This window comes from Acomys minous (genome assembly GCF_964271855.1).
Source record: "Acomys minous genome assembly, chromosome: 1".
Lineage (NCBI taxonomy): Eukaryota > Metazoa > Chordata > Mammalia > Rodentia > Muridae > Acomys > Acomys minous.
This window is the reverse complement of record NC_140483.1, coordinates 180,524,014-180,547,765: the sequence shown is the minus strand read 5'-3', so window position 1 is coordinate 180,547,765 and position 23,752 is coordinate 180,524,014. Positions and strand designations below refer to the sequence as shown.

At 44.0% G+C, this 23,752-nt stretch overlaps 1 protein-coding gene across 15 annotated transcripts in view; it reads left to right on the top strand.

Annotated features, from left to right (window-relative positions):
• Positions 1 to 23,752, top strand: part of ELAVL2 (ELAV like RNA binding protein 2) — a 154,385-nt gene that overhangs the window by 27,486 nt on the left and 103,147 nt on the right. For 2 of the 15 annotated variants that reach the window (XM_084765669.1, XM_084765668.1), the window contains exon 2: positions 19,266 to 19,324. The exons of 4 other annotated variants lie outside the window; for them this stretch is intronic. In XM_084765669.1, the coding sequence (XP_084621795.1) occupies positions 19,317 to 19,324 (8 nt within the window). In that variant the 5' untranslated portion in view covers positions 19,266 to 19,316. Of the gene's footprint in view, positions 1 to 769; positions 868 to 1,701; positions 1,864 to 2,177; positions 2,241 to 2,406; positions 2,429 to 19,265; positions 19,325 to 23,752 lie in introns of those variants that run through there. 9 more of the 15 variants (XM_084765671.1, XM_084765661.1, XM_084765662.1 and 6 more) reach the window with 9 other exon arrangements.

The window sequence follows — 23,752 nt, the reverse complement described above, 5'->3', positions numbered from 1 at the left end:
AAGTCTGCGAAGAAAGAAAAATGTTGAATGTTTCAAAGTCATCTTTAAAGAGATTAATTAAAAAGCATTTTCCTTTGGTTATCACTGCTGTTCCTTGAAGCTGTCTTGGCAGACCCTTGCCATCTCCCCCTTCTGTCTTTTAAGTCAAGGGCTTGGGCATTCCCATTATAAAGCTAACCGGTTCTGGAGTTCTGTAGGAGAAGGAAGATTGTAGACCCAAGTGGTTTAGCGGACTTGGAAAGTATCTGTTGAGAGAGGTCTCCTAACTCTTCATCTTCAGAAAGTAGAGTGAAGGGCATTGGAAGGGTTTCAGGGCTAGATTAGCAAATTGGGTAGGCCCATTTCTCTCCAACATTTCAAAACTGGCGTTCTTAGCAATAATGCATGCCTGGCACGGGAATATTATAATTAACTGTTTAGAGGGAGGTCAAAGAGGCACAGGAGCTTTGAGCAGTTTTCCCAGGAACCCGGCACAAAGTCAGTTAAGGTCACTTAATTCTAAATCTGATTTGGGGTGACACAGAAATGCTGATGTGGAATCAATTAGCTATTTCTGGTGTCCCCAACCAGGGTCTCCCAAACTGAGGAGGGCCTGTCTCCATTTTGACTATAATTGTGTTCCCTCATTTACTATGCTTGATTTCACTTCCCTCTAGAGGGTAAATTTGCACCCCCACCCCCAGCTCTAGGTTAGAGGAGTCCTCCCTCCCCTCCCGTCGCGTGGGGGCGGGGAGCGCTGGGCGCCCTTAGCGAACCTTGCTGCATCAAACCCGCATCATGTCCTTGAAGCTGTAACCTCCGTCACGTTCTTGCGGCGACACGATCGCCCACTGTTCAGTTCATTCCTCCTGCCTCCTGCAATTTCAGGTAGGTATGACAGGTGATGTTTTAAAATGTAGTTTTTTAGAGGGAAGGGTTAAAACTGAAACCTTTTCAATAATAGGAAAAAAAATCCCAATACGACAGGTGCTCTGGTGATTAAGCCTCCAAGCAGGTGTAAAAAACGTGCTCTGCTCTGTCTGCCAGTCTTGGGTCTGAGTCCAGGGCAGACGCAGGTTTTTCTGGGAAAGGGGGATTGAGCCCAGTGTGGGAGCGGGCTGGGGATGGTCAGCATTCGGACGCCCCCTCGGAGTTGGGCCTTTTCTCAGCTGGCGTGGGGGCACGGGAGGATGTGGTTCACGGCAGGTGCATGCATGGTCGAGTGCAGGATGATTTCCTATCCACATCTGAAGCAGAGTATAGCACCTCGCACAGGTACTCAGTGCTTATTTAGACCGCAGATTCTGTCTAAGGAGGTGGGAAGGCACAGCGGGGCCAAGCTTTTAGTTTTCCGTCGAGGGTCTGCACCTTTGGAGACGGGGTCGGGGGGAGCCTTTAAAAATTCTTGAAAAACACGTATTTTGTGTGTGTGTGTGTGTGTGTGTGTATCTAGATGTACACTTGGTGCACCAAGACATGCCCAAAGTGATCTCTGTACTAGCTGGGGTTTCCTGGGTCAGTTGCTCCGAACCTTTCGGTGTGCCTGCAAACTTGCTCTGGCGGCCCGGGGAAGCCTAGCGGAGGAGCCTGGCGGGAGTCTCTGCCCCTGAGGGTGGCGGAGCTGGGCACACGCGGGCCGGCTGGCGGCACGGCGAGCTCTCCTTGGCCCCGCCTCCTGGCGCGCTGCCAAGCAAGCCCCGCCTCCCCGCCCCGCTACAAACGGCGGGACCGCGGCGCCCCAGCGTCACTGAGGCAGCAGCCGGCCGGCAGGGCGGGGTTCCGTCGTGTTCCAGTCCGCCTTCCCGCCGCCGCCAGCGTGACTCCTCTGAGCGGTGCTGTCGGCCGGCGGCGTGAGCCGTGGGAGCTGCAGCCTAGCCGCAGCAGGCAAGTGTGGGGGGGCGTGGGTGGGGGCGGCCGCTCCTCCGCTGCCTCCAGCCGGGACCCTGGGGCTCGGACTCGGTGCCCGTCGCTGCGCTAGGCAGCGTCCGGCTCGCCTCCGCCCCGAGCGCTGGCCGGGCGGGCGACAACCCCACTGGCGACAGCGGAGGCAGCACCCGCGAAGTTCCTGCAGGGTACCGGGCGCCCGGCACCGCCCCTCCCGTGGGCCTGGGGCGGCGGTGGGGTGGGGGGTGGGCGGGCGGCGGGAGCAGAGCGGGCCTGGGAGCGGTGCGGGGCTGGTGGCGCCAGCCGCGTGCACGGGCGTGGACGCACTCTGCGCCGCGGCTTGTGTAGCGCCACCGGGAAACTGCGCCCAGACGCAGGTGAGTGCATTGGAGGGAGCGTGGGGGGAGGGGGCTTCCCGCCCCAGCGCCGGCTTCCTGTGGCGCCTCCGGCCGCCTTGCGGGAGGACGCGCAGCTGCTCTTCGTGCGGGAGCTCGGCGGTGGTGTCTGGCTGGTGCCCACCTGGGACGGCGCCTGGAGACTTGGAGAGGCCACGCTGTGTGCCTGGGTAGCGTGAGGCCGTGGGCGCTCGGGGCGGGAGCCGTGGTGATCCCTTTTGCGTGTTGGGCGCAGCCGCATCCCTGGTCTGCCTGCGCGCTAGTGGCGCGAAGCGCGGATGGTCTGCTCCGCAGGCTTCGGGTTTAGCTAGCTCCCTGGGTTTAGGTAGCTTGCGGTATTGCTGTATTCACTCATCCGTTCGCGGGGCCAAAATCTCTGAGGCCTTAGTGCGAGACTGCTGAGCGCACTGGGGAGACTGAAGGAGCCTGGAGGACCAACCGAACTGGGTTTACCAGCAGGTGCGGCGGTGACAATGATCAGCAGTCATTCCTTGGAAAAGCAAGCCTACCAGTTATACAGGGCTGGAGCGCAAACACCGTGCCTCCAGGCGTGAGCTACGCCTGGAGTTTTACCTGTCCAGCCTGCCACTTAAAATTGTATGCATACTTAATATGTCACCTTATTGATGAAAACTTACATCTTCTCTTTACATTTTCTGAAATTGTGCGAAAAGGTGAACTTGCTACTAATTATGTGCTTTCTTTTAATTCCTTACCCCAAAGAGCAGTGGTTAAGCCTTGCCCTGAGAGACAGTACCTTCCAAAAGGACAAAAGAGCCTTTAAAAAACAGTTTTTCTTTCCATCTTATTCTTAACCTTAATTCTGCCTTCACAAAAAACGTAGTCCAGTGTCACGAAAATGCACAAAGTCCATGGACTTGAGTGCCAGCGGAGGGTGTTTTCCACATTCCTCTTTTTGAAAATGCTGTTTACTTGTTTTAGACTGCAGCCTTTTCTGGAGCCGTTCGCCCAGATTCCTCGAGTTTCATATTTGTGCTAGGTGCTGATCTTTTGGCGGAAGCTGACCTGGAGTCTCCATTTTGGTGAGCCAGGTGAAAAGCTCTCCAGGATCTTTATCTTCTTTCTCACCTGGCACTCTGGGAATGCAAATGGAGCTGGCTTGCTGGATGACTAGTCCTGTGCTTACTACCCCACCCCCCACCCCCCAGGTAGAAAGATCCATAAAGAAATACATTCTCAGCCCCGACACCAGCCCGCAACCTTTTTTTTTTTTTTTTTTTTTTTTTTTTTTTTTTGTGCAATTAAAGCTGGTTCCTTGTTGCCCATTTGCGTGACTTTTTTGTCACTCACAAGGTATGGTTTTGTTTGTTTTGTCCCTTTCAGAGGGATGCTTAGGTGTGTAAGCCTGTAGTTCCTGGCCAGGTCTATGTGTTTCCTCCATAGTGTAGTGCGTGGTGTTGGGAATTAAGCCTGGCTACTGGCTGGCTGCTCACGCTATGTGTGTAGAGTGAATGCTCCGTACTGGCCAGTATCTGCCAGCCCACCTGTTTACCTGCTCACAGAGGAACCTGTTTATTTACTTAGCCCTAAGATACGCCAGTCATCGGAAGTCTGAATTGGTTTTGACGTTTGGTTAGTTATTTATAGTTCTCTTCAGCAAAGAAACAAAGTTTAGTCCCCGGTTTTGTGATTTTAATTAAGACATGCCTAGTAGGTTAAGACAGAGCTTCCGGAAGCCACAATTCCACCCCCCCACCTTCCCCATTCCTTGGCCTTAGTCTCCCTTCTCTGTGTGGACAGGAGGCTTTGGCCGAACCCTAGGAGCTACCCTCAGCTTTGGTGCTTTTCTTGTTAAAGTAACTTTTATTTTCCTTACCCATTTTCTCTTGTAGAAGCACGTCCCAAGTTCTCTTAAAGGACACAGCAGAGCCATGCAGAAAACCCTGACTGCTAAGTTAGAATCCAGTGTTTCTCTTGACTTGAAAATGTTTTTAAGCCAGTGACATTTTCTGGTATTGTTCATATAGAGTATGAGCATTGGCACATCAACAGTGCTGAATTATCTTTCCGCCTGGGCCTTTGCCCCTCCCCTCTAAAGGACCATACGCTCTGACGCACACTGGTTGCTGTCTCACTGGTAGGGTCAGTTCTTTTGCTCTCATTTGAGGTTTTAAGTCCTACCACACTGTCACCTTCTCATTAGCACCTTTATCAACTGTGGTTTTTATTTGAACGGGACAGAGAGGCTGGAGAACCCTTAGCCTATTAGGCTACTTTCCTGTTAGTGTTGCGTGGGGTGGTGTGCCTCTGTCCAGGCGGGCTTATCTTGGGCCTGACTGTTTGACTACCCTCAGAAAAAACGTGTAGGGAGTCCAGCCCAGTTCTGCCTGTTGCCCTGGACCTTCTTCAGCTGGACAGAACACGTACCACATTTCTGACGGTTTTGTTTATAATTTAACATGGCGCTCTTTTAGAATCATGGCTGCTTTATGCACCCTGGGATCTGAACAGTTTTATAACTCCCTGTACTTGCTCACAGATTTTAGAATTAAATGTTTTTGATTAAGGGCACTTTTTTTTTTTAAATTTTGTGTTGGGACCTACAGATTAGTTTACCCTGGTTAGGTGCTTTGTGTGGTCATTCTGTCGGTTGCTGTTTGCAGGCTTTGTTTACTTAAACTGGGGTGCCACACCCTGCTCTGGGAGATACAAAATCCAGACTGTTCACTTGCTTGGGGCCAGCTCCATTTACTGATGGTGCTCACAGAACCCACATGTTGTACTTTAATGGCAGGTCCGCTATTGCGTAGTATTCTGATCTTGGAAGAACAGTTGTTTGCTTACTTTCTTCAAGATGCCAGCCCGCTATGGCTAGTTATTATTTTCGGCTTTTAAGAAACACAGTGCAAGTGGAAATGGGGAGCTACGTAAGCGTAAAGAACAGTATTTTAAGAGTTTTTGCACATAAAAAATTATGTTTTAATGTAAGTTTAAATGACAATTTTCAGAGTCAGTAGTAGAAATTATATATTGTAAAATCCCAAGTCCTAACTAGCGTTTAGGAGAAACTATGGTAAGAAATGAATGAATTTGGTATTTAGCTTGGTCATGTAGTTCATAACTTTCACTGTGGTAAGGTCACTAGGAAGATGTCTCATTTCAAGGGAAAAATTCCCTGTGCCTTTAACCCATCCTTTGAGCCTGTAGTACAAAAACCAAACGCAGTTCTTGTGTGGCAGCACTATTCTCGGTTTATTCTCAGCCCACCCCCAGCACTAATTCTATATTTCCAGACATCGTGTTTATACAGATAACGTGCCTTTGACAGGGTCCTCTTTTCTGAAACTGTATGTGAGGCTTGGAACGCATCAGTTTTACTGATGCTCTTAACTCTGTGTTTCCTTTGTGGCTGTTGCTGAGTAGTTAGTGCAGTGACAGGTTTCCTGGTACGACACCTTTATACTTAGAAGGATATGGGCTTTGGGAAGGAATGTCACGTGGAAAACAGCGAAGAAGGTCATAAGAGTAACTGTCATGGTATTAAAACAAAATCAGTTTATAGTTTATCTCATTAACAACAAATTAACTGTGGTTTTCAAAAAAAGTTTTTTTTTAAATATGAAGCTTTTTTTTCTTGTACATCTATAGTACTAATTTTTATGGTGTCACTTTCTGACTGACTGTTAATAGCAAATTTGACAGGCAGCTCGTATTTCCCACTCCTAAAAATTTCTTAGTTTAAAAAGTGACATTTTTCCTCAGTAAACGTATTTGTATTTAAAGGGTAAAATGATTTTTTTTTAAAAGAAACAAACTACATGTGTGCATTTCTCTAGTAAGATAAGCTTACAAGCTTCCTAAGGTTTGGTCTCAGTGCTGTGTACAATTTGGACTCATAGGTGGAGCTTTCATCTGTATTTTCTTCCTACTCCAATTTAATGGTGATAGATTAATACCAGACTTTTTTTCTCTAACTTAAAAGAGTTTGTTTCAATAGTTTAAATAATGGAAGAAAGAAAGTTGAAACAGATTAGCTATCTTTTGTTTTTGCCTTTTTTGTTTTGTTTTGTTTGTTTGTTTTCTCTTCAAGACAGGGTTTCTCTGTGTAGCTCTGGCTGTCCTGGAACTTGCTCTGTAGATCAAGGTGCCCTCAAACTCACAGAGAGATCTGCCTGCCTCTGCCAAGATTAAAGGTGTGAACCACCATCACCTGGCTACTTTGCCTTTAAAAAAATTTTTTAATACCATTTTTTTTAATAGTGGGAAAGAGATTCTGTCATTAAAGAAGCAAATTTATATTCTAATTAGTTCTTTTTCTTCATAGTTCTCTTGCTGTGGGATGCTTATTATTTTAGCAACTTTAAAGATTATATTAGTATAATATCATCAGTCACTATTTCTGTAAACACCAGGTGGGTAAGCTTTTTATTCATGATGGCATCTTAACTCTCTTTTTTTCCACTTTCTTTGAACCATGGTCAGAGACTTTAAAGCTTCCTTAGACACTTACTGATTTTACTTAGAACAGGGCTGTTTGTAATGTTTTGGCTTTTTCATATCTCCTTATTGTGGAGTGTAGAACATGGCGATGTGAAATATTTGGGACCTGAGAGGAGCATTTGATCAAAGCTTGTAGGCCTGTTTTACTAGAGAAAAGCACACATGCAGAGCATATCATAGCACTTTCACCTTCTTGCATGCTGGAGCAAATCGGAATTTCAGTACTCTGACAAGAGCGGAGGGGTCCATCTCTAGTTGAGGTGTCCCTGTGGGCCTGTAGCTTTCTTTGAAGATCGCTCCATTTGTTTTAGGGCCCGTCCTGTGTTTGTCAATAAATACGACACACTGCTGCCAGCTTTCTGCTGAGCTGCTTTGCCTCAGTAGGTTTTGTCACTTAGGTTCAAATTCTTAGCTTAGCAGAGCCAGTGTTCGACCTAGGCGTTCTTGATTGTCCTGGATCTTTTAAACACCTCCTCCCGGCTGCCCAGCCTCACTTTCTTCATCTCAATGACCAAGATGAGCGCACTAAAGTACAAGTGGCTAGTGAATTGTAAAAGTGGTTGTAGGTGATCAATCTAAGTTAGCTTTATATACTTTGGGCTTTCGTTGTGTTGTTTATAACCCTCCTTGAAGCCATCCAGTGCCTCTGTTTTTGGTGCCTGGGATTGAACATGGTTTCACATATGTTCATAGTACTTTTATACTTGCTACATCTATAGCCGTAGTACACACACTACCATGTTTATTACTTTCACCATGGAAGGAAAGAAAAGTCAAAAGCTCCAGGATTTTATTTATGCCTTGAGTGTTTCAACACAGACTATAATATAAATATATTGTTTGTGAGCACGGAAGGAGAGTTTAAAATGTACTTTCCTTGAAAATATATTCTAGGAATACAAATTTTAAAATGTAAATTTCCCATCTTTCTCTCAGTGAGAAATCAGATTGTTAAGCTTATGTTACGATACGTTTTCCTGGTTTGAATTTGACTTGCTTTCTTATTTCCTACATCACAAAGTGCAGTTTATGGAGTACATTTGCCATGTTTCTTTCGGTTCCTCCCCATCCAAGTGACAAACCACTGATGGATGCCCTGCCAAGAAAGTCACTGGAAACTGATTACTGGCTCCATTCTTAAAGGATGCTTAGGACTTTTTCATTCTTCAGGTATCATTTGTGTATATCAGAAGTACAAGAGGTATTTCTCAAAGCAAATACGTCACAGTGTATTTGAAAATAAATGCAGCGAACTGGGTAAGGAAGGGAAAGTATTCTTGGAACTGATCACACTTAGTCTTGTTTCCTTAGAACTGGTTTTCAAAATAGAAAGTGTGACTTTTCTGTTTCACTGGCTGCTTTACTGTGGGCCTCCGGTGGCTTGGTGTGGGAGGGTCACCTACTTTTATTGTAGAGCGCTCCTAGATGTGTAACATGCCCAGTTTGTTACAGGTGCAAACACATTTAATGGCCCGCATAAGGCATATTCCTGTAACCGTTTTTTTTGGCCCTGCTCTCCTCCCCAGGCACTGCTCACCAAGGCTTGTTGCCTCTTTGTGCTTACATCTGTGCCTGAGAATGCCTCGTGGTCTGTCCCCAAGTCCCAGGTCATCAGGACATTTTGACTTTCTACCATCCCTTCCATTTTGGTAAAAGAACCTGACCCAGCCCCACACCCTCTTTCTGTGCTCTTTGACCCTGTGCATTAGCACAGGTCCCTTATTTGTACTTCTGAGCCTTGTTCTAGTTTTCCTCTGAGCTTCTTAATCTCGGCCAGGGTCACGTGACACTTAATTACTTGTTACTTTCTTCTCCTGTGTGTCCCTGTTTATCGTCTCTGATGGGTGTTCCTGCATTTCACTCAGTGAAGAATGTTTTCTGCGACGAACTGAATCTTGGCTGTGAGACAGAGAAATGTGGATTGATGCTTGTCCCACACGTGGTGCACAGTAGGTATGGGCTGCAGCTATTTTCATTTTGCCTGTACTCTGTGTTTTTGTTCTTCCTATTTTTGTTTTTTGAGACAGGGTTTCTCTCTGTAGCCTTGGTTGTCCTGGAAATCCTGCTCTGTAGACCAGGCTAGCTTTGATCTTAGAGATTCTCCTGCTTCTGCCTCCTGATTGCTAGTATTAAAGGCCTGGGATACTACTGCCCCGTCACCCCCACCATCACCACCACCACCACCATCATCTTTCTTCATCATCATCATCATCATCCTTTTTCTTCTCCTCCTCCTTCTCCTTCATCGTCATCATCATCATCATTTTAAATAAGGTCTCATGTATCCCAGGCTGGCTTCAAACTTTCTGGGTAGCCAAGGAACATCTGGTCCTCCTGTCTTCACCTCCAGAATGCTGGGGCTGTAGTTTATACGGGGCTGGGGGTCCAGCCCCAGGGTGTGTGTGTGCTGGAGAGACACTTGACCAGCTGAGTTGCATCCCCAGCCCCTGAGTTGTGTTTTTAAAACTTGTGAGTCACCATCATCATCATTATTATTATTTGAGTTTGGAAATAATCATATACAGACCCGTAGCTGAACTCCATGGCCTCATGGGAAATGGGAGGGACCCATAGCTATATTCCATAGGCTTGTGAGAGATTGAAGGGAACTACACCTGAAGATAAGCATGGTCCTGTTGATTTTGGAATAAGTCACCACTCGCCCTTTGCAGGTACTTGAGACTGTGACTGATACTATGGCTCTCAGAGCCCCAGGAATTCAAAAGTCGACACGCATAAAGATTGTGTGCTCTCTTGAATTATCCTTTTTTTTTTAATGTTTGAAAATAATCTTTGACTTATGTTAGATTCATTAAAAATTTAGATCTTGTCTCTTTTAATTCAGTTAGAGAAATCCTGTTTTAGTCTCTTTTGCTAACTTTTGGTTGAAACGCAGTTTCTCTTTTAGGAGACATGCGCCTCTTTCTTGCTGTTTCCTTTTTTATGTCCAGGGCTGTTAGAACTTAGAACCCTCTTGCCCGATGCTTGCCTCGCTCTATATTTTTAAGGATACTTCGCGGTCATCAGAAGGTTCCTGGCACTGGTAAAGCTAATAGGATGTTATGAGCCGTTTAAAAGAGGCTCCTGGCCTCCTGCTAGTCTCATTGCTGATGGTGTCAGCTTAGAGAAGACATTCTCCTCTCAGATGGCTTCCAAAAGAGCTGATTGGACAGGCTACCAGGTGTGCGGCTTGCGCTGTTCCCCTCCCTTCCTCCCCCTATTGTTTTCAGCCTCTGGCCTTTTCTCCCCATCTTTAGAAACAGCAGGGCACCTCTAGTGTGTGCTCTCCCACGTGGGCAGTGGGGCAGGCTGGTGTGCCAGCAGAGTGGCAAGAGGAACCACATGCCATGTCTGGACCAACGCTGTAATTTCATTTTACAATAAAGAAGGTGGATATTATTAATCTACTCCTAAGCATAATAGCACGATTTGAATAGCAGAGAGCAACTTTGGTGTGTGCTAATGTCTAGTGAGATGAATGCAGATGAATGATAAGTAGGAAGAAAATGTCAATGTAGAGGCTTCCTTTGGTGGCTGTAAGTACTTATATTTCTAGCTAACTTTTTGTTCGGCCTGGCAAACAGATATTAAGGCCTGTTCTGTCAATCCGGCATTAATGCAGCTCCTAAGGATGAACAATGCCCACAAAGCCCTGCTCTCCTGGCAGCCACTTGAGCTAGGCCAGTTATAATAATGACTCAGAATGTGTCCCTGCATTGAACATCTTAGAAAAACTCTTTGGAATAATAGGAGCTTAATGCTGGCATTTTATAAATTGGTATAGCGTACATGGACCAGCTAATTTTTGTTAATGTTATTTTGAATGCAAACGAAAGTATAGTTAGTACATATACACCCCAAACTTAGCACTTAAGCCTTAATTAGCCATATTCCATGATGACCTGATTTGGAGATGAAATTGTTGGTTGTGTTTGATCTTCTCTGTAGTGTAAGGTTGAGATGTCTGCAGGGTGTTTTGGCCATTAGGTGCTATAAAGAATTGAAAATAGGTTTAACACCCCCTCTCCCAAACAAACACCGTAAAACAAAAACTGCAGAGGTTTTGTCTCTCTGAAGGAAGGTTGGGAGTGGCTCTCACTGCACTAAATGACTTGGATCCTCGTGAGCTGGTGGGTAGCTTGTACTCCACCTTTATAAAGTGCATCTGAAATTTGTACCTTTGTTTTTATATTGGCAAAATACTCAGAAGCCAGGGAGGTTGTGTAACACTCTGTGCCATCCCGCCACCAAGTACTTAGATACAAGAGCTTTGCAGAAACTCATACAGTGTTCCTTAAGTGTCTGCTTAGGAGAATAGACAGAAAATGCTAATCAATATCACCCCCCCACAAGCATCGCCCAAGGCTGCAGGAATTTAGAGGCAAAACTGAGTGAGAAATCGAGAGAAGAGGGACTCATGGTTGTGTTCTGGGCATCAGTGAGCAGATCAGACTCTTGCACACCTCTCAGGGGATGGAAGTGTGACTCTTTCAAGTCAGTTTTATTTATGTGTTTATTACCGTGTTTGCTCCCCTTTCTTCCTCCTATCGTTCTGCTCCGTTTGAATCTCTCTTGTATGTGTGACTGTTTCCTGATTTGCCCAGTACCCAGGCATAGCTGAAAAATACTTACGCAAAACCTCCAAGTTTTAAGGTGTGGCTGCAGAGAGATGCTGAGAATGTCTGATTCTGCTGTTGCCTCAGAAGAAAGGGTCCAGAGCCCAACCTTTCTCCCAACGGTCTCCCACCGTTATGTACCAGCACCTTTCTTTGGTAAATAAGTTTTCTGTTCTCTGAAATAAAACTAGCTTTCTTGTTCCATTAAAATTTGTTTATCTATTTAGAGTGTGTGTGCCTCTGTGTGTGTGTACACGTGTGTGTACGTGTACATAGCACAGCATTTGTGGAAGTTACGAGGCCAACTCTGTGTAGTCTGTCCTCTCCTTTCCACTTTTGCTGGGTTACCAGATGGAATTCAGATGTGTGGCTGGTTTCTCTGCTCATGGAGCCATCGTCTCCCTGGCCCACAGTTGTTTCCCCAAAACTTTTGTAAAAGCTATGTTTGGTTCTTTAGTTTCACAGTCAAGAAACAAACAGTAGATCAAATACTCGCTTGCTTTATGGAGGAGGGATTTGCACATCTTTGTGTCTTTCTCATGCCTCTTCCTCCAGGAGCAAATGTCGGGTGTGGCATGGGGTGTTGACTCCCTGTAGCCTTCTCCTGTCATTTTTTAAAAACTTTATTTATTTTTATTTTATGTGCATTGGTGTTATGCCTGCATGTATGTCTGAATGAGGGTGTCAGATCTTGGAGTTACAGACAGCTGTGAGCTGCCATGTGGTTGCTGGGAATTAAACATGGGTCCTTCGGAAGAGCAGTCAATGTTCTTAACCGCTGAGCCATCTCTCCAGCTCCTCCTGTCGTTTTCTTGTCCTCCGGTGTGCACATGGTCTTTCTGTAGTAATAGCATTTCCATATGCCTATTTAATTCTGAGAGGTGTTTGAATGGCCTGTATGCCTGTTGAGAGACTACTTTGTATGCTTGCTTCTTGGTTTCACCCTCACCTGAGTTTGGCTGACTTGTAAGACTGCTCTGTGCACAGTAGGGGGTCCATGCAACTTCCCCAAACAACACAGTGTTTAGGGTTGTGAAAAAGCAAAGATACCTGTTTGGTTTTTCCTCTTCTAGAACTGCTTTATTGCCTGTCCCTTAGAGCCCAGAGACGACTCGGCCAGGTTGTCAGTGTTGAGAGATGAGCAGCAGGTGACGTTGGGTGTATGCTTGATGACGTGATGTGCATCCCAGGAAGACAGCACCAGGCATAGCTCAGCAGCAGGACACTCGCCTAGTATGTAGAAGGCCCTCAGTTCAGCCACCAGCACAGTAATAAACAAAGCTGTCTAATCTAGATTAAAAAAAAAACCCAGAACATTCTGCAATCAACAATTAAAGGGTAGAAAGTCATTGAAAGTGTTTTTTGTTTTGTTTTGTTTTTTAGTCAGGAGGTAGATGGAGTGTTTTCAAGCAGTGATGACATGGTGTGGAGCCTTGTCAGTGCTCCCTAGGCAATCAGTCAGCTTATGACTGAGGAGTGTGAGGCTCCAAGAAAGTGCAGGAGAAGGGAAGGAAGGTTCGGACTGACTCCCAAATCCAGGGGCCTCCTCCCCCCAGTCACCCCTAGTCGCCCCCACTGGCAGTTCTGGTGGCTCCAGTGCCGGAGGCCAGAGCCATCCACAGGCCGATTTAAAGCTTGGAGAATATACACTTCTGCTGTGAGTGTTTGTGATGAAATGGGTCACCCAGCCGCAGTTGTGCCTCATCTTCGTCCTAATTGGTCTGTCCTTCAGCGGTGGGGCCAGCTGTCCCAGGCTTGTATTTCTGGTCTCTGCAGTACTTCAATGGAGAAGGACCACAGCTTGTTCCTTCGGGCGGGGATTCTACCCGGGGTTGTTAGGTCTGAGACTAGGTGACTGCTGGAAACGGTTCCTGCCCAGGCTGCTCTCGCGCGTCTTGGTGCCAGCTGGCAATCCTGACTTGCAGAATTACTTTTTGGAACTGGATGAAGTAAGGATATGGGTTGTTTTCTATAAGTGAGGGAATGAAGCCATCGTCTGCAGACTTATTTTTGGATGCTGCTAAGATCAAGAGAGAAGACTGAAATGCTGTATGATGTGTTCTCAGTGAGAGCGACTTTTGATAACCCCTGACCCCTGCAGAGGTTCTGGGAGGCCTGGTCTTTTAAGCTTGCTACTTTTGTGAAACAAATGTGTTCTAAATCTGGTGGGCTTTTAGATATATGACTGTTTTTATTTCAAGAAAGGGGGGAAACCCAAGTTGGATGTTCAATAAGATGCAGGATGTTCAAACATCTCTTCCCTCCAGGAAGTGTCACCATAGCCTGTTTTCATACCTCGGTCTGCTTACAGCGGAAGTTCAGGACTTCTTTGCCAAACTTGTGTAAACTCCAAGTCAAGAGTGTAGATGATACAGAGATGATAAGGATTTTCAGAATTACATCAAGGATGTTCCAATTGCGTTTGTATCAGTATTTGATTCACTATAGGAGAATTTTAGCAAAAATAGTACTTTAACCAATACCACAGTTTACACCATATTCAAATCTAACTTTGACATGAACTCTGGTGTCCCATATTTGACGACCTTCCCTTCCTGGGGAGCCGTGGTGGCACCCGAAAAATAGGCAGGCTACCAAGATGAGACTTGATAGCCTGTGACCATAAAGTGGAGAAGAAAACCCCCTCATGGACCTAGGGGAGAGGAATAGGATGGGGGTGGGAAAGAGGGAGGAACGGGAGGATACAAGTGATGGGAGAACAACTGAGTTGTAATCTGAACAAATTAACTAATAATAATAATAAAAAAGGAATATCCATGAATGTGAGTTCACGTCCACCAAAGCTGAGAAGCTTTTAGCTCATGTTCAGAACCGAGAAGCTGAGGTCGCTGCGTGTGGACACGCTTTTTGGTTTCCACCTCTGGGTGCCCTTTATTGCTTCTGTCTGTGTGTGCCACGTGAAGCTAGTATAAACCTAAGTAAGGGCTTCAGGCCCGACAGGTGTGCCTCGGGCATAGCGTTGGCTCAGTGGGCGGGGCAGGAAGGTGCCCTGAAGGGGAAGCAGCAGGTGGGGTCCTGCCCAGGAGGCTCCACACTGCTCAGCTGTAACTTACAGCAGTACAAGATGAAGCACAAGTCAAAACACTTGAGGAGAATTTAAAGCTGGGTAGAGTTTTACATCCTATTTTATAGGACAGGACAGCTTCTTCAGATCTCTGCATGTATGCTTTTTTTTTTTAATTAGCAAAGACTACTACAGATTTTAAGAAAAAGTATTTTTCTATTCTTTTTTTTTAAAGATTTATTTATTTATTATGTATACAGATCTCGTTATAGATGGTTGTGAACCAATATGTGGTTGCTGGGAATTGAACTCATGACCTTTGGAAGAGCAGTCAGTGCTCTTACCCTCTGAGCCATCTCTCCAGCCCTATTTTTCTCTTCTTTCCTGTTTGTTTTTTGTTGTTTGTTTTTTGAGGCAGGGTCTCTCTCTAAGTGGATTCACTTATGTAGATCAGGCTGGCCTTGAACTCAAAGAGAGCCTCCTGCCTTGGCTTCCTGGCTGCTGGGGTTAAAGGCTTGTGCCACTATGCCTGACTCTCTCTTCCTTAAGGAATTTTATTTCTTTTTCTTTTCCCCCCACTTTGGCTGATAATATTTTCTAGCTTTCTGTCACTGTAGTTATTGAATGAGGGCTGTGGAGCAAACAGAAAGAAGAGAGGCACACCACTTGTGATGTGAGGGTCTCCCACAGTCTCACATCGCACTCGCAGAAGAAGCGAGCCTTTAATGCATGCCCCCCATTTGGGCCTCTCCGGAGAGCCACAGCAGTGGCTACTCCTTGAGTTCCCGTGCTTAGCGTTTGGTGTGTTGTTGGCTTAAAGAACCAGGGCAGATTGACTGACACTTCATTATGTAGCTTGTAAACATTTGAAAATGTCCACTATGCCTTTTGGGCAACTAAAGATTTTACTGGTACCTTTTAAAGTTTTGTGTTCTAGACAAAACTTGGGGGAAAAAAAGTTTTTTTCTCTTGGTCAGAAAAGATGGCTCAGCTCAGCTAGTAACGGCGTTTGCCACCAAGTCTAATGACCTGAATTTGATTGCTGGGGCCCACATGACAGGAGAGATGGTCTGTCACAAGTTGTCTTTTCACCTCCACATATGTTACTTTGCTTGTGCACCCCTCTCCATACAAAATACATGTAGAAATTTGCTTTAGGGCTCTAATTTTTTAAGTTTTAAGATTTATGGTTTTCTTGTGGCTTCATGGCTTCTGAGATTTTTTTGCTGTCTCCCTGATTGGCCACCCATTTGTCCTTTTGATTATTGACGCAATTTCATTTTGCTTTATATTAGTATAAAAATGATTATAAACATGGCCAGTCTTTTGCTTGTTTCCTGGGCAAAGCTAATTGGTGTATAAATGCCTGAACTTGTACTGTGTGCTATCTGTAATCTTAAGTACTGAGGAGGTCTCTGGTGACTTAGAACTCAGCATTTATTGCAAAGGGCATATATGTGAAAATTATTGTGCAATTTATATGTAATTTATTGTTTACAATTATGATTTGTGCTTTGAATGTAAAGAGGCTGTGGGGTTTCTAACCTGGTAGGTGGTGCTCAGGGAAAGTCATTCATTTGCTGACGTTTCTCTTTTTCTCTTGCTAGTCCTCTGGATGTACACAAAGGCAGACTTTCAGTTGAAAAAAAATGTGTTAAGTAGTAGGGTTTCAGGAGTGATAGGGATCCTATACTTTTTTTTTTTTTTTTTTTTTTTTTTTGGTAAATTGGTGAACTTGGAGGCCGAGATCTAGTCTGCAACACCTGGTTTGTGTCCACTGTAGACCTTGAAATCTTTAATAGCTGAGTTGCAAATTTTAGTGTTCCTTTAAAGACAACACAATTAGGCAGCTGTTGCTCTAGTAACTATACAGTGAATACCAAACCTCTAAATCAGGTCTGTATTCCTGTATCATTTATCCCCTTCACTCATGGATCTGACAACAGGCTGTCTGAAGTAAAATAAATGCTTTGTTTTTCTTCTTTAAGACAGGGTCTCACATGTATCTCTGGCTGGCTTAGAACTCCCAGTGTAGACCAGAGTTGGCCTCAGAATCACAAGAAATTGGCATGTCTCTGCTTCTAAAGTCCTGGGATCAAAAGCCATGTGTCAGAAATGGCTCAAACAGCGCTTCTTAATAGTTGCTTGTTGAGGGTATTGATTCAGGCAGTAAGAATGTAAGTATGTCTGTTGTTCTTGCTTAGCTTAAAAGACTTCATCAAATCATCCAAAGTTTGATATTGCCATTGACGAAATTGTTAGTTTATGGAAAAAACAAAACAAAACATTTTACAATCCCTTTCTTTGCCAGATCTTGCTTGGCTGGCCATTTTATTTCTTTAAAATTTTGTGTCCCTGTGTATGCTGCCACAGAGTTTGTGAGCGCCTTGTTTCCTTTGTGTCTTCCATCCACCAACTCTCTTTCTGTCTCCTTTTACTACAAGTCCCCAAGGGAAATAGCTGTCAAGCCCCCATCCCTAACCCAGTAGCTATCTCCAGTTGGGGTAACCGCTCTAACAAAGGAAAAATTGTTTTTTTCCAGTGGAGTCTCACTGAGTACTCAAGAGCGCAGAGCGATATCCAGCAGTAGATTCCCGCACAGCACAAAAAGAACTCCATAGTGTTTTCGGAGGCTTTTGTCTCACAGTGCTTTGCCTGGGCATTTTTTTTTCCTGGAAATCTTTTGCTTATGTATTAGGAGTTTAGTTTTTGTTTTTATGGGTTTTCTGTGTTTGTGAAAGTGTCTCGGTGTCTGTATGTGCTTCTTGTACTTTGGTGTGCAGCCCCCCCCATCTCCTGTCCTCGGTTTACTTTGTCCTATTCTCGTTTTTTTTTATATTATGATTATAATTCCTATATGCCTGTTTGAATGCTAATGAGAGAAGAGGCATGGCTTTGGGTGGGTGGGAAAGTGGGCAGGATCTGGGAGGAGTTAGGGAGAGGAAACTAGTCAGAGTCCACCCAGCCTGCATGTAGCTTTAGAAGGATTTACTATCTTTATACTTGTCTTTGAAACCATTCTTGCAGCGCAGAGGCTCAGGCAGTATCGTTTGCAGGAATCTTGAAAGACTCTTTTCTTTCTCTGACTCTGGTGTGTTTGTGTGTGTGTGTGTGTGTGTGTGTGTGTGTGTGTGATACATATTTAAGGACAGTCTTAACCAGTCACTTACAGTTGCAACCGTACATTTGCCATAAGATGACCAGAGCGATGTTTGTCCGTTCCATGAATGTTAAAGGGTTTGCGTTTGTTTGTAAGAGAATTTCAGAGCAGTTAGAAATGACATGGCAGAAAGGACAATCAGAAAGTCAACCTTCATCTGACTTCCTTTATCTACAGAGATCAGAAGTAAGCAATATAGTGAGTGTATAACATGGTATCGTGAAAGTAGTTTTCTGGTTTGCTTATCTTAACATCATATTTAGCTGAAATGCTTTTAGTTTCCTTGGAGAAGTTAAAATCAATTTCTTTAAAAAAATATTACCTGGCTTTCTTTGGGAAGTAAGTTAAAACTTCGGATTTCTTTACTTTATACTGTCTGTAACTGATGTAACACAGTTATGACTTTTTTTTATTTGGATTTTATTTCATCAACCTTTTCAGTTCCAGGCTTATTTTTCTTAGGTGTGCAGAAAGAAGCCTCTGAAACTGTACATACTAACCTTCATTCTTCTGGATAGTTCTAGCTCTATTTGTGACCTGAGTAAAAGAGGTGGAACAGGGGAGCTGGTGAGCAGGGCATATGTCAGGACAGCCGGCTTTAGCTACCTTGGATGTCTGTACTGTTTCTGTTGTTGTTGTCGTTGTTTTTGTTTTTCGAGACAAGGTTTCTCTGTGTAGCTTTGGCTGTCCTAGACTCACTTTGTAGACCAGGCTGGCCTCGAACTCACAACCATCCACCTGCCTCTGCTTCCCAAGTGCTGGGATTAAAGGCGTGCGCCACCACGCCTTGCTAATCTGGACTGTTTCTAATGACTAATCGGATTTGAATTTTTGGGACGCTCCTCACTTGCTGGGCAGCCACTTCACCTGTATTGAAAATTTCATCATTAACTCTGCCTTATACCTGTTTGACTCCTGAGGCTTGAGCCTACTGCTTGGCTCATGCTAGACAAGTGGGTGAGTGCTCCACCTTTGTGCTCCACCTTTGAGCCACACCCTAGCTCCTTGCTGTACACTTTTCTGTTTTGAGATAAAGTCTCATCTAGTTGCAGCCCAGGCTGACCACCTTGTGTTTGGAGTCTGGGCTTCCTGCCTCAGACCCTGGTTCTGGTTCTGTAGTGCTGGGCCACGTTCAGTCTTGTTTCTTGGTCCCGGTATTTCTTTCAATGTGGTGGGTTGTTTAATTATTTTACTTTATGTGCATGGTTGCCTTGCCTGCATGTAAGTAGGCCTGTGTCCACATGCATGTAGTGTGTGCAGAGTGCAGAAGGAGGTAGATCTGGACCTGGAGTTACAGACTATTAGGAGCTACCAGATGGGTGCTGTGAATTAAACCCACGTCCTCTGGAAGAACAGCTTAGTAACTGAGCTACTTCCATCCCTGGTATCTATTTCTCCAAGTAAGTAGGTAAGTAAGTAAATAAATAACTAAACAATTAAATGAACAAATGATGTTAAGTTACATAAGGCTAAATATGTCATGTAATTTTAAAAACTAGCATATTCAACCTTGTTATTCTGTTTATTGTAAAACCTACATTACAGTGTACATATTTGATTAATTACAGTTAATAAAGTCCTTGATATTTAAACAACGAAACATTTCTACATTTTAAAGGAACATGTGATAATAATTAAATGCCAGTTTCCATGTAGGGTAATATTTTAAAGTGACTTTTGTGTTAACAGCACTGTTGGGTCTCGTCCATCCCTGGGAATAATTAAAGCTTTACTCTCTCCCCTAGCTAGTGAGTTTGGACAGTTTACCTGAGCCACACAGGAAAGGAGCTCGTGTGATGGCTCTGTAAGTACTTTGAAACTTTGTCTTTTACATAAATTAATGACTGGTTTATACAGCTTCAAACTGTGCTATGTTAAAAAAAATATGGACAGCTTCAGGGTTGGACTGAAGAGGCTGTGTTGCCAGGAGTGTGGAGCAGGCTCCAGGGATGACCCCGGGGCCGGTCATTTAATAGGCCTGTGAACTTCCTGTGGCTGTTGGAAGGGCAGCTTTCTGAGCAGCACCGAGTCCGTGTGCATGTAGATGGGAGTGTTCTGAGGTGATGGTCCAGGCTGCCTTGTGCAGTACGCCTTGGTACACACATGTATGCACACACAGTCTACAAAGCAGCTCTGCCTAGGATGTTGTAGGACTGCCCTGTCACAGAACAGTGTGTTCTAAAGCGTCTCATGTTAAAGCTGTAATAAGTTACACAGGCAGCCCTTTCTCCAGTGCCTCTGGTATGTTGGCAGTTTATCAGCAGCAGGGTTGTGATCCTGTCACTTCTCGTTAATGAAGGCTTTTATTTAGCTTAGCAAATCATATCTCCTGTTAACATCCATGCTCACAAACTGTAAACTCGAAAGAGATGTTTGTGACTTTCTATTAATTAGTAGCCACCAGGGTGTTTTGGCCCTTGCTTGTAACAATTTAGCTATATTTCTTCTATTCATATGTGGTTTGTTTTAAACCAGGAAGCCCCTGGATGCCTATAAATCTTCATCTTTTTTTTTTTTCCTTTTAAATAAGACAGGATTTCTTTATGTAGCCCTGGCCACTCTAGAACTCACTCTGTAGACCACACTGGCCTTGAACTCACTGCTTCATGAGGGTTGGGATTAAAGGTGTGTGTCACCACACCCGGCTTACATCTCCCTTTTCCCCTCACCCCCTACCCCGCCCAGACAAGAGTTTCTCTTTGTAACCTTGGCTGTCCTGGACAATCTTTGTAGACCAGGCTGTCCTGGAACTCACAGAGATACCCCTGCCTCTGCCTCTTTCTTTCTTTTTTTTTTTTAAACCAAATAATCCTCTAATTTTTTTTTTTTAAGCTTTTCAGTTAGGTGGCATCTCCTGTCTCAATTTGATTTCCTTTTTAGACTTCCAAGTGGGGATCTTATTTTATTGGAGCTCTGACTCTACAGAACAGCAGTTCAACTCTCTTAGCATTTGTTTATTCCCCTGTGTGGGCTGCCCCAAAGAATACTCATTCTGCCATCATACTTAAAGCGTGCTTCTTACTACAGAGGGTTCAAGGACACGGACGAAGGTCCCAGTCAGGAGGGCCCATCCCCACAGTGTTGAGTACCTTACGCATTCTCTGTTGGTGCTGAGTTTCTCATGTTGCCTGGTGTCTTAGGATTCCTGATGGAGACTTCAGGCGTGTGCTGTTCACTGACTTGCTTTCACTCCTCCAGAAGGCCTTTCCCTTGGAATTCCTACATGACTTCCTCTTTCAAAATGTGGGTTGATGCTCCAGAGGGACTGCTTATTTGTTTGTTTGGTTTTTTAAATGCCCCGTCTGGGTATGGTGGTGCATGCCTTTAATCTCACCAATCCAAGGCTGAGGCTATCTGGTGAGTTGATCAGATATCAGAAAGTGTGACCTGTCAAACAAACAAACAAACAAACAAACAACAAAACAAAAAACACCAGTTTTGACTGAAATATTGATAGCTTGAGGGTATATTTTTGTTCTCTTGTATAAGATATTTCTACTGTGAGAACTGTTTGAGATAGAAATGACTATGAGTTGAGTTGTGTTTGTTGTATAGTCCTCTGTAAAGCAATGGGTCTGACGTAACACTATAGAAAGCAGAAGCCGCTGTGAGAAAGATCGGTGTCTCTGTGTTCAAGTGTTTGCTTTTTTGTCATTCATATACATAGACTAAAATAAAATCTCAATTTTTAAAAGAATCAAGTGTTTACATATGTCAAAAGTGCATCATAATGTAACCTTCTGCTCCTACAGCAAAACAAAACTCCATTTTCATAAATCCTTCCCAAAGCACCACATATGCTTACACTTTCTCTGAAGTACTCAAGTTGTTTGTGAAACTATTATCTCAGATATCGGTTAAAAGTTAAACTTAAATCTTGTAATTTTTGTAATGGGGTTTTTGTATCAAATATATAGTCCTTAATGGGTAAAATGGAAATGTTAATTACTTCAAAAGATAGTTTCCCTTGTAATTTTAAGGGCATTTAATAGATTGTTGATTTTTTTTTCCCCTGCATCTACACGCTGATTAGTTCTGAGTGCCTTTGGGGAGCTTGGTGTTGGTCCAGGTTTGGAACAGAGTGTGGATGCCATTGAGTATTGAGTCTAGCCCACAAGCAGTGATCACAAGAGGGGCTTTAAGGATAGCTGCCACAGTAGCAGGGAGAAGGCTCCTAGGGCTAGGTGGGAGGGAGGGAGGCTCTGCTGGAAGGCTTTATGTAAATGGAGTTTTGTTTTGTTGTAGGAGCAGAAGGTTAAGTAAGTATGATGTACTTTTTATTTATTTATATTTTAAAGGTTTTTATTGTCTTTTATAGATTTATTTACTTGTTTTACGTATATGAGTGCTCTGTTTTCATGCACACCAGAAGAAGGACTCTCATTCCCGTATAGATGGTTGTGAGCCACCATATCATTGCTGGGAATTGAACTCAGGACCTCTGAAGAACAGGTAGTGCTTTTGACTACTAAGCCATCTCTGGTACACTTTTGACATACTTAAACACTTGATTCTCTAAAAAAAAAATTTTGTTTTATTCAAAACAGAGTTTTCCTGTGTAGCATTGGCTGTCCTGGACCGTTTTTGTATACCAGCCTGGCCTTGAACTCACAGACTTCCACTTCCCTCTGCCTCCCTGAGTGCTGGGATCAAAGGCCTGCACCACCCTGCCTGCCTAAAAATATATATTTTTTAGATTTTATCTTGGACACTACTCCCCTGTGGTGCACAGAGACACGTTCAGGCAAATAGTCAAATATATAGACTAAAAATAAAATCTAAGCTTTTTTTAAAATTAAAAATTAAAAAAAAATGTTTTTTAGTCTGTATGTATGACTGTCTGAGTGCATGCCTGTGCTGCACATGGGCATGGTGTCCAAGGAAACCAGAAGAGGAGGACGTTAGATCAACGTGGACAGAAGCCATAGCCCCTTGTGAGCTTCCTTGTTCATCCTGAGAATCAAACCTGAGTCGTCTTGAAGAGCAGTCAGGAGCAGCCTATGCTATCCCGCTCTTCCACCTGTTTTTGAGGCAGGGTCTCACTGCTCGGTACTGGCTGGCCTGGCACTCACTATGTAGATCAGACTGACTTCAAACTCAGACATCCTCCTGCCTCTGCCTCATAATTGCTGGGATGAAAGGTGTGCACCACCACACACTTTTAATTCTTAAATTCTACTTGTTTTCTAGAAGGCCTTGCCATCCATATGGATTTCTTGTTTGAGAGACGCACACTGGAGAGACTTCTGTAGGATGAATGACGGGGGTGAGGGAAGCAGAAGAAAAGGAAGTGTACGGAAAGAAGCAGTGGACATGGCGAGTGTCTGACTGGTGCCTCCTCCAGTGATGCCCTGCGAGAGGTGCTTCTCGGCAGCTTATACTTAGAAGAGACCCAGAGAACACCTAGCATTTTTATCACTAGTATGTGCAGCGTGAAAGCATTTGTGATGCTTCTTTGTAATATCTTCCTTCCTTCCTTCCTTCCTTTTTATTTATTTATTTATTAAGTATACAGTGTTTTGCCTGCATATTGACCGGCAGACCAGAAGAGGGCACCAGATCTCATTATAGATGGTTGTGAGCCACCATGTGGTTGCTGGGACTTGAACTCAAGACCTTTGGAAAAGCAGCCAGTGCCCTTAACACTCTTGAGTCTTTCTCTTTTCTTGATCAGAGAAGTTGAGGTGATTCAGTTGGTTTCTGTTTTTCACTTTTGCTTGTAAATTAGTTGTTAGTTGCTCAGGAAAGCAACAGTTAGCAGTCTAAGGTTTATGTGTGCTAAAGGAATTCACTAAAAAGAAAGAATATTTGTTGACAAGTTATGCAAAGATTCACAACCCATGGATCTTTTAATATACTTAATTTATGCAGTCCATCGGTGGCCTTTTGTTTATGCAGGTTATACTTGTCAGTATTTTCTGTACTAGTAAGAAGAGAAAGTTTAGTAATAGGAAAAAAAGAAGCCCAGTAAATATCAGATTTTTTAAAAATGGGGATCTATGTATGTTTTTTCTCTCCTAAGACAAAATGATAAGGATATCACAATTTTGCATTTTAAAAACCCCTTTAATTAAGGCCAAAATGGAGCTCAGCTTTATTCTCTTACGGCTGCAGACTGAATGCAGAAGCAATGGGCTGCGCATTTAGACCCTTCAGGGAGCTCTGGTTTTACATTTATTGGAATAAAGACTTTGTTTCTATTTCCTAGATCTATTGAAAATGTCTCAGGAAG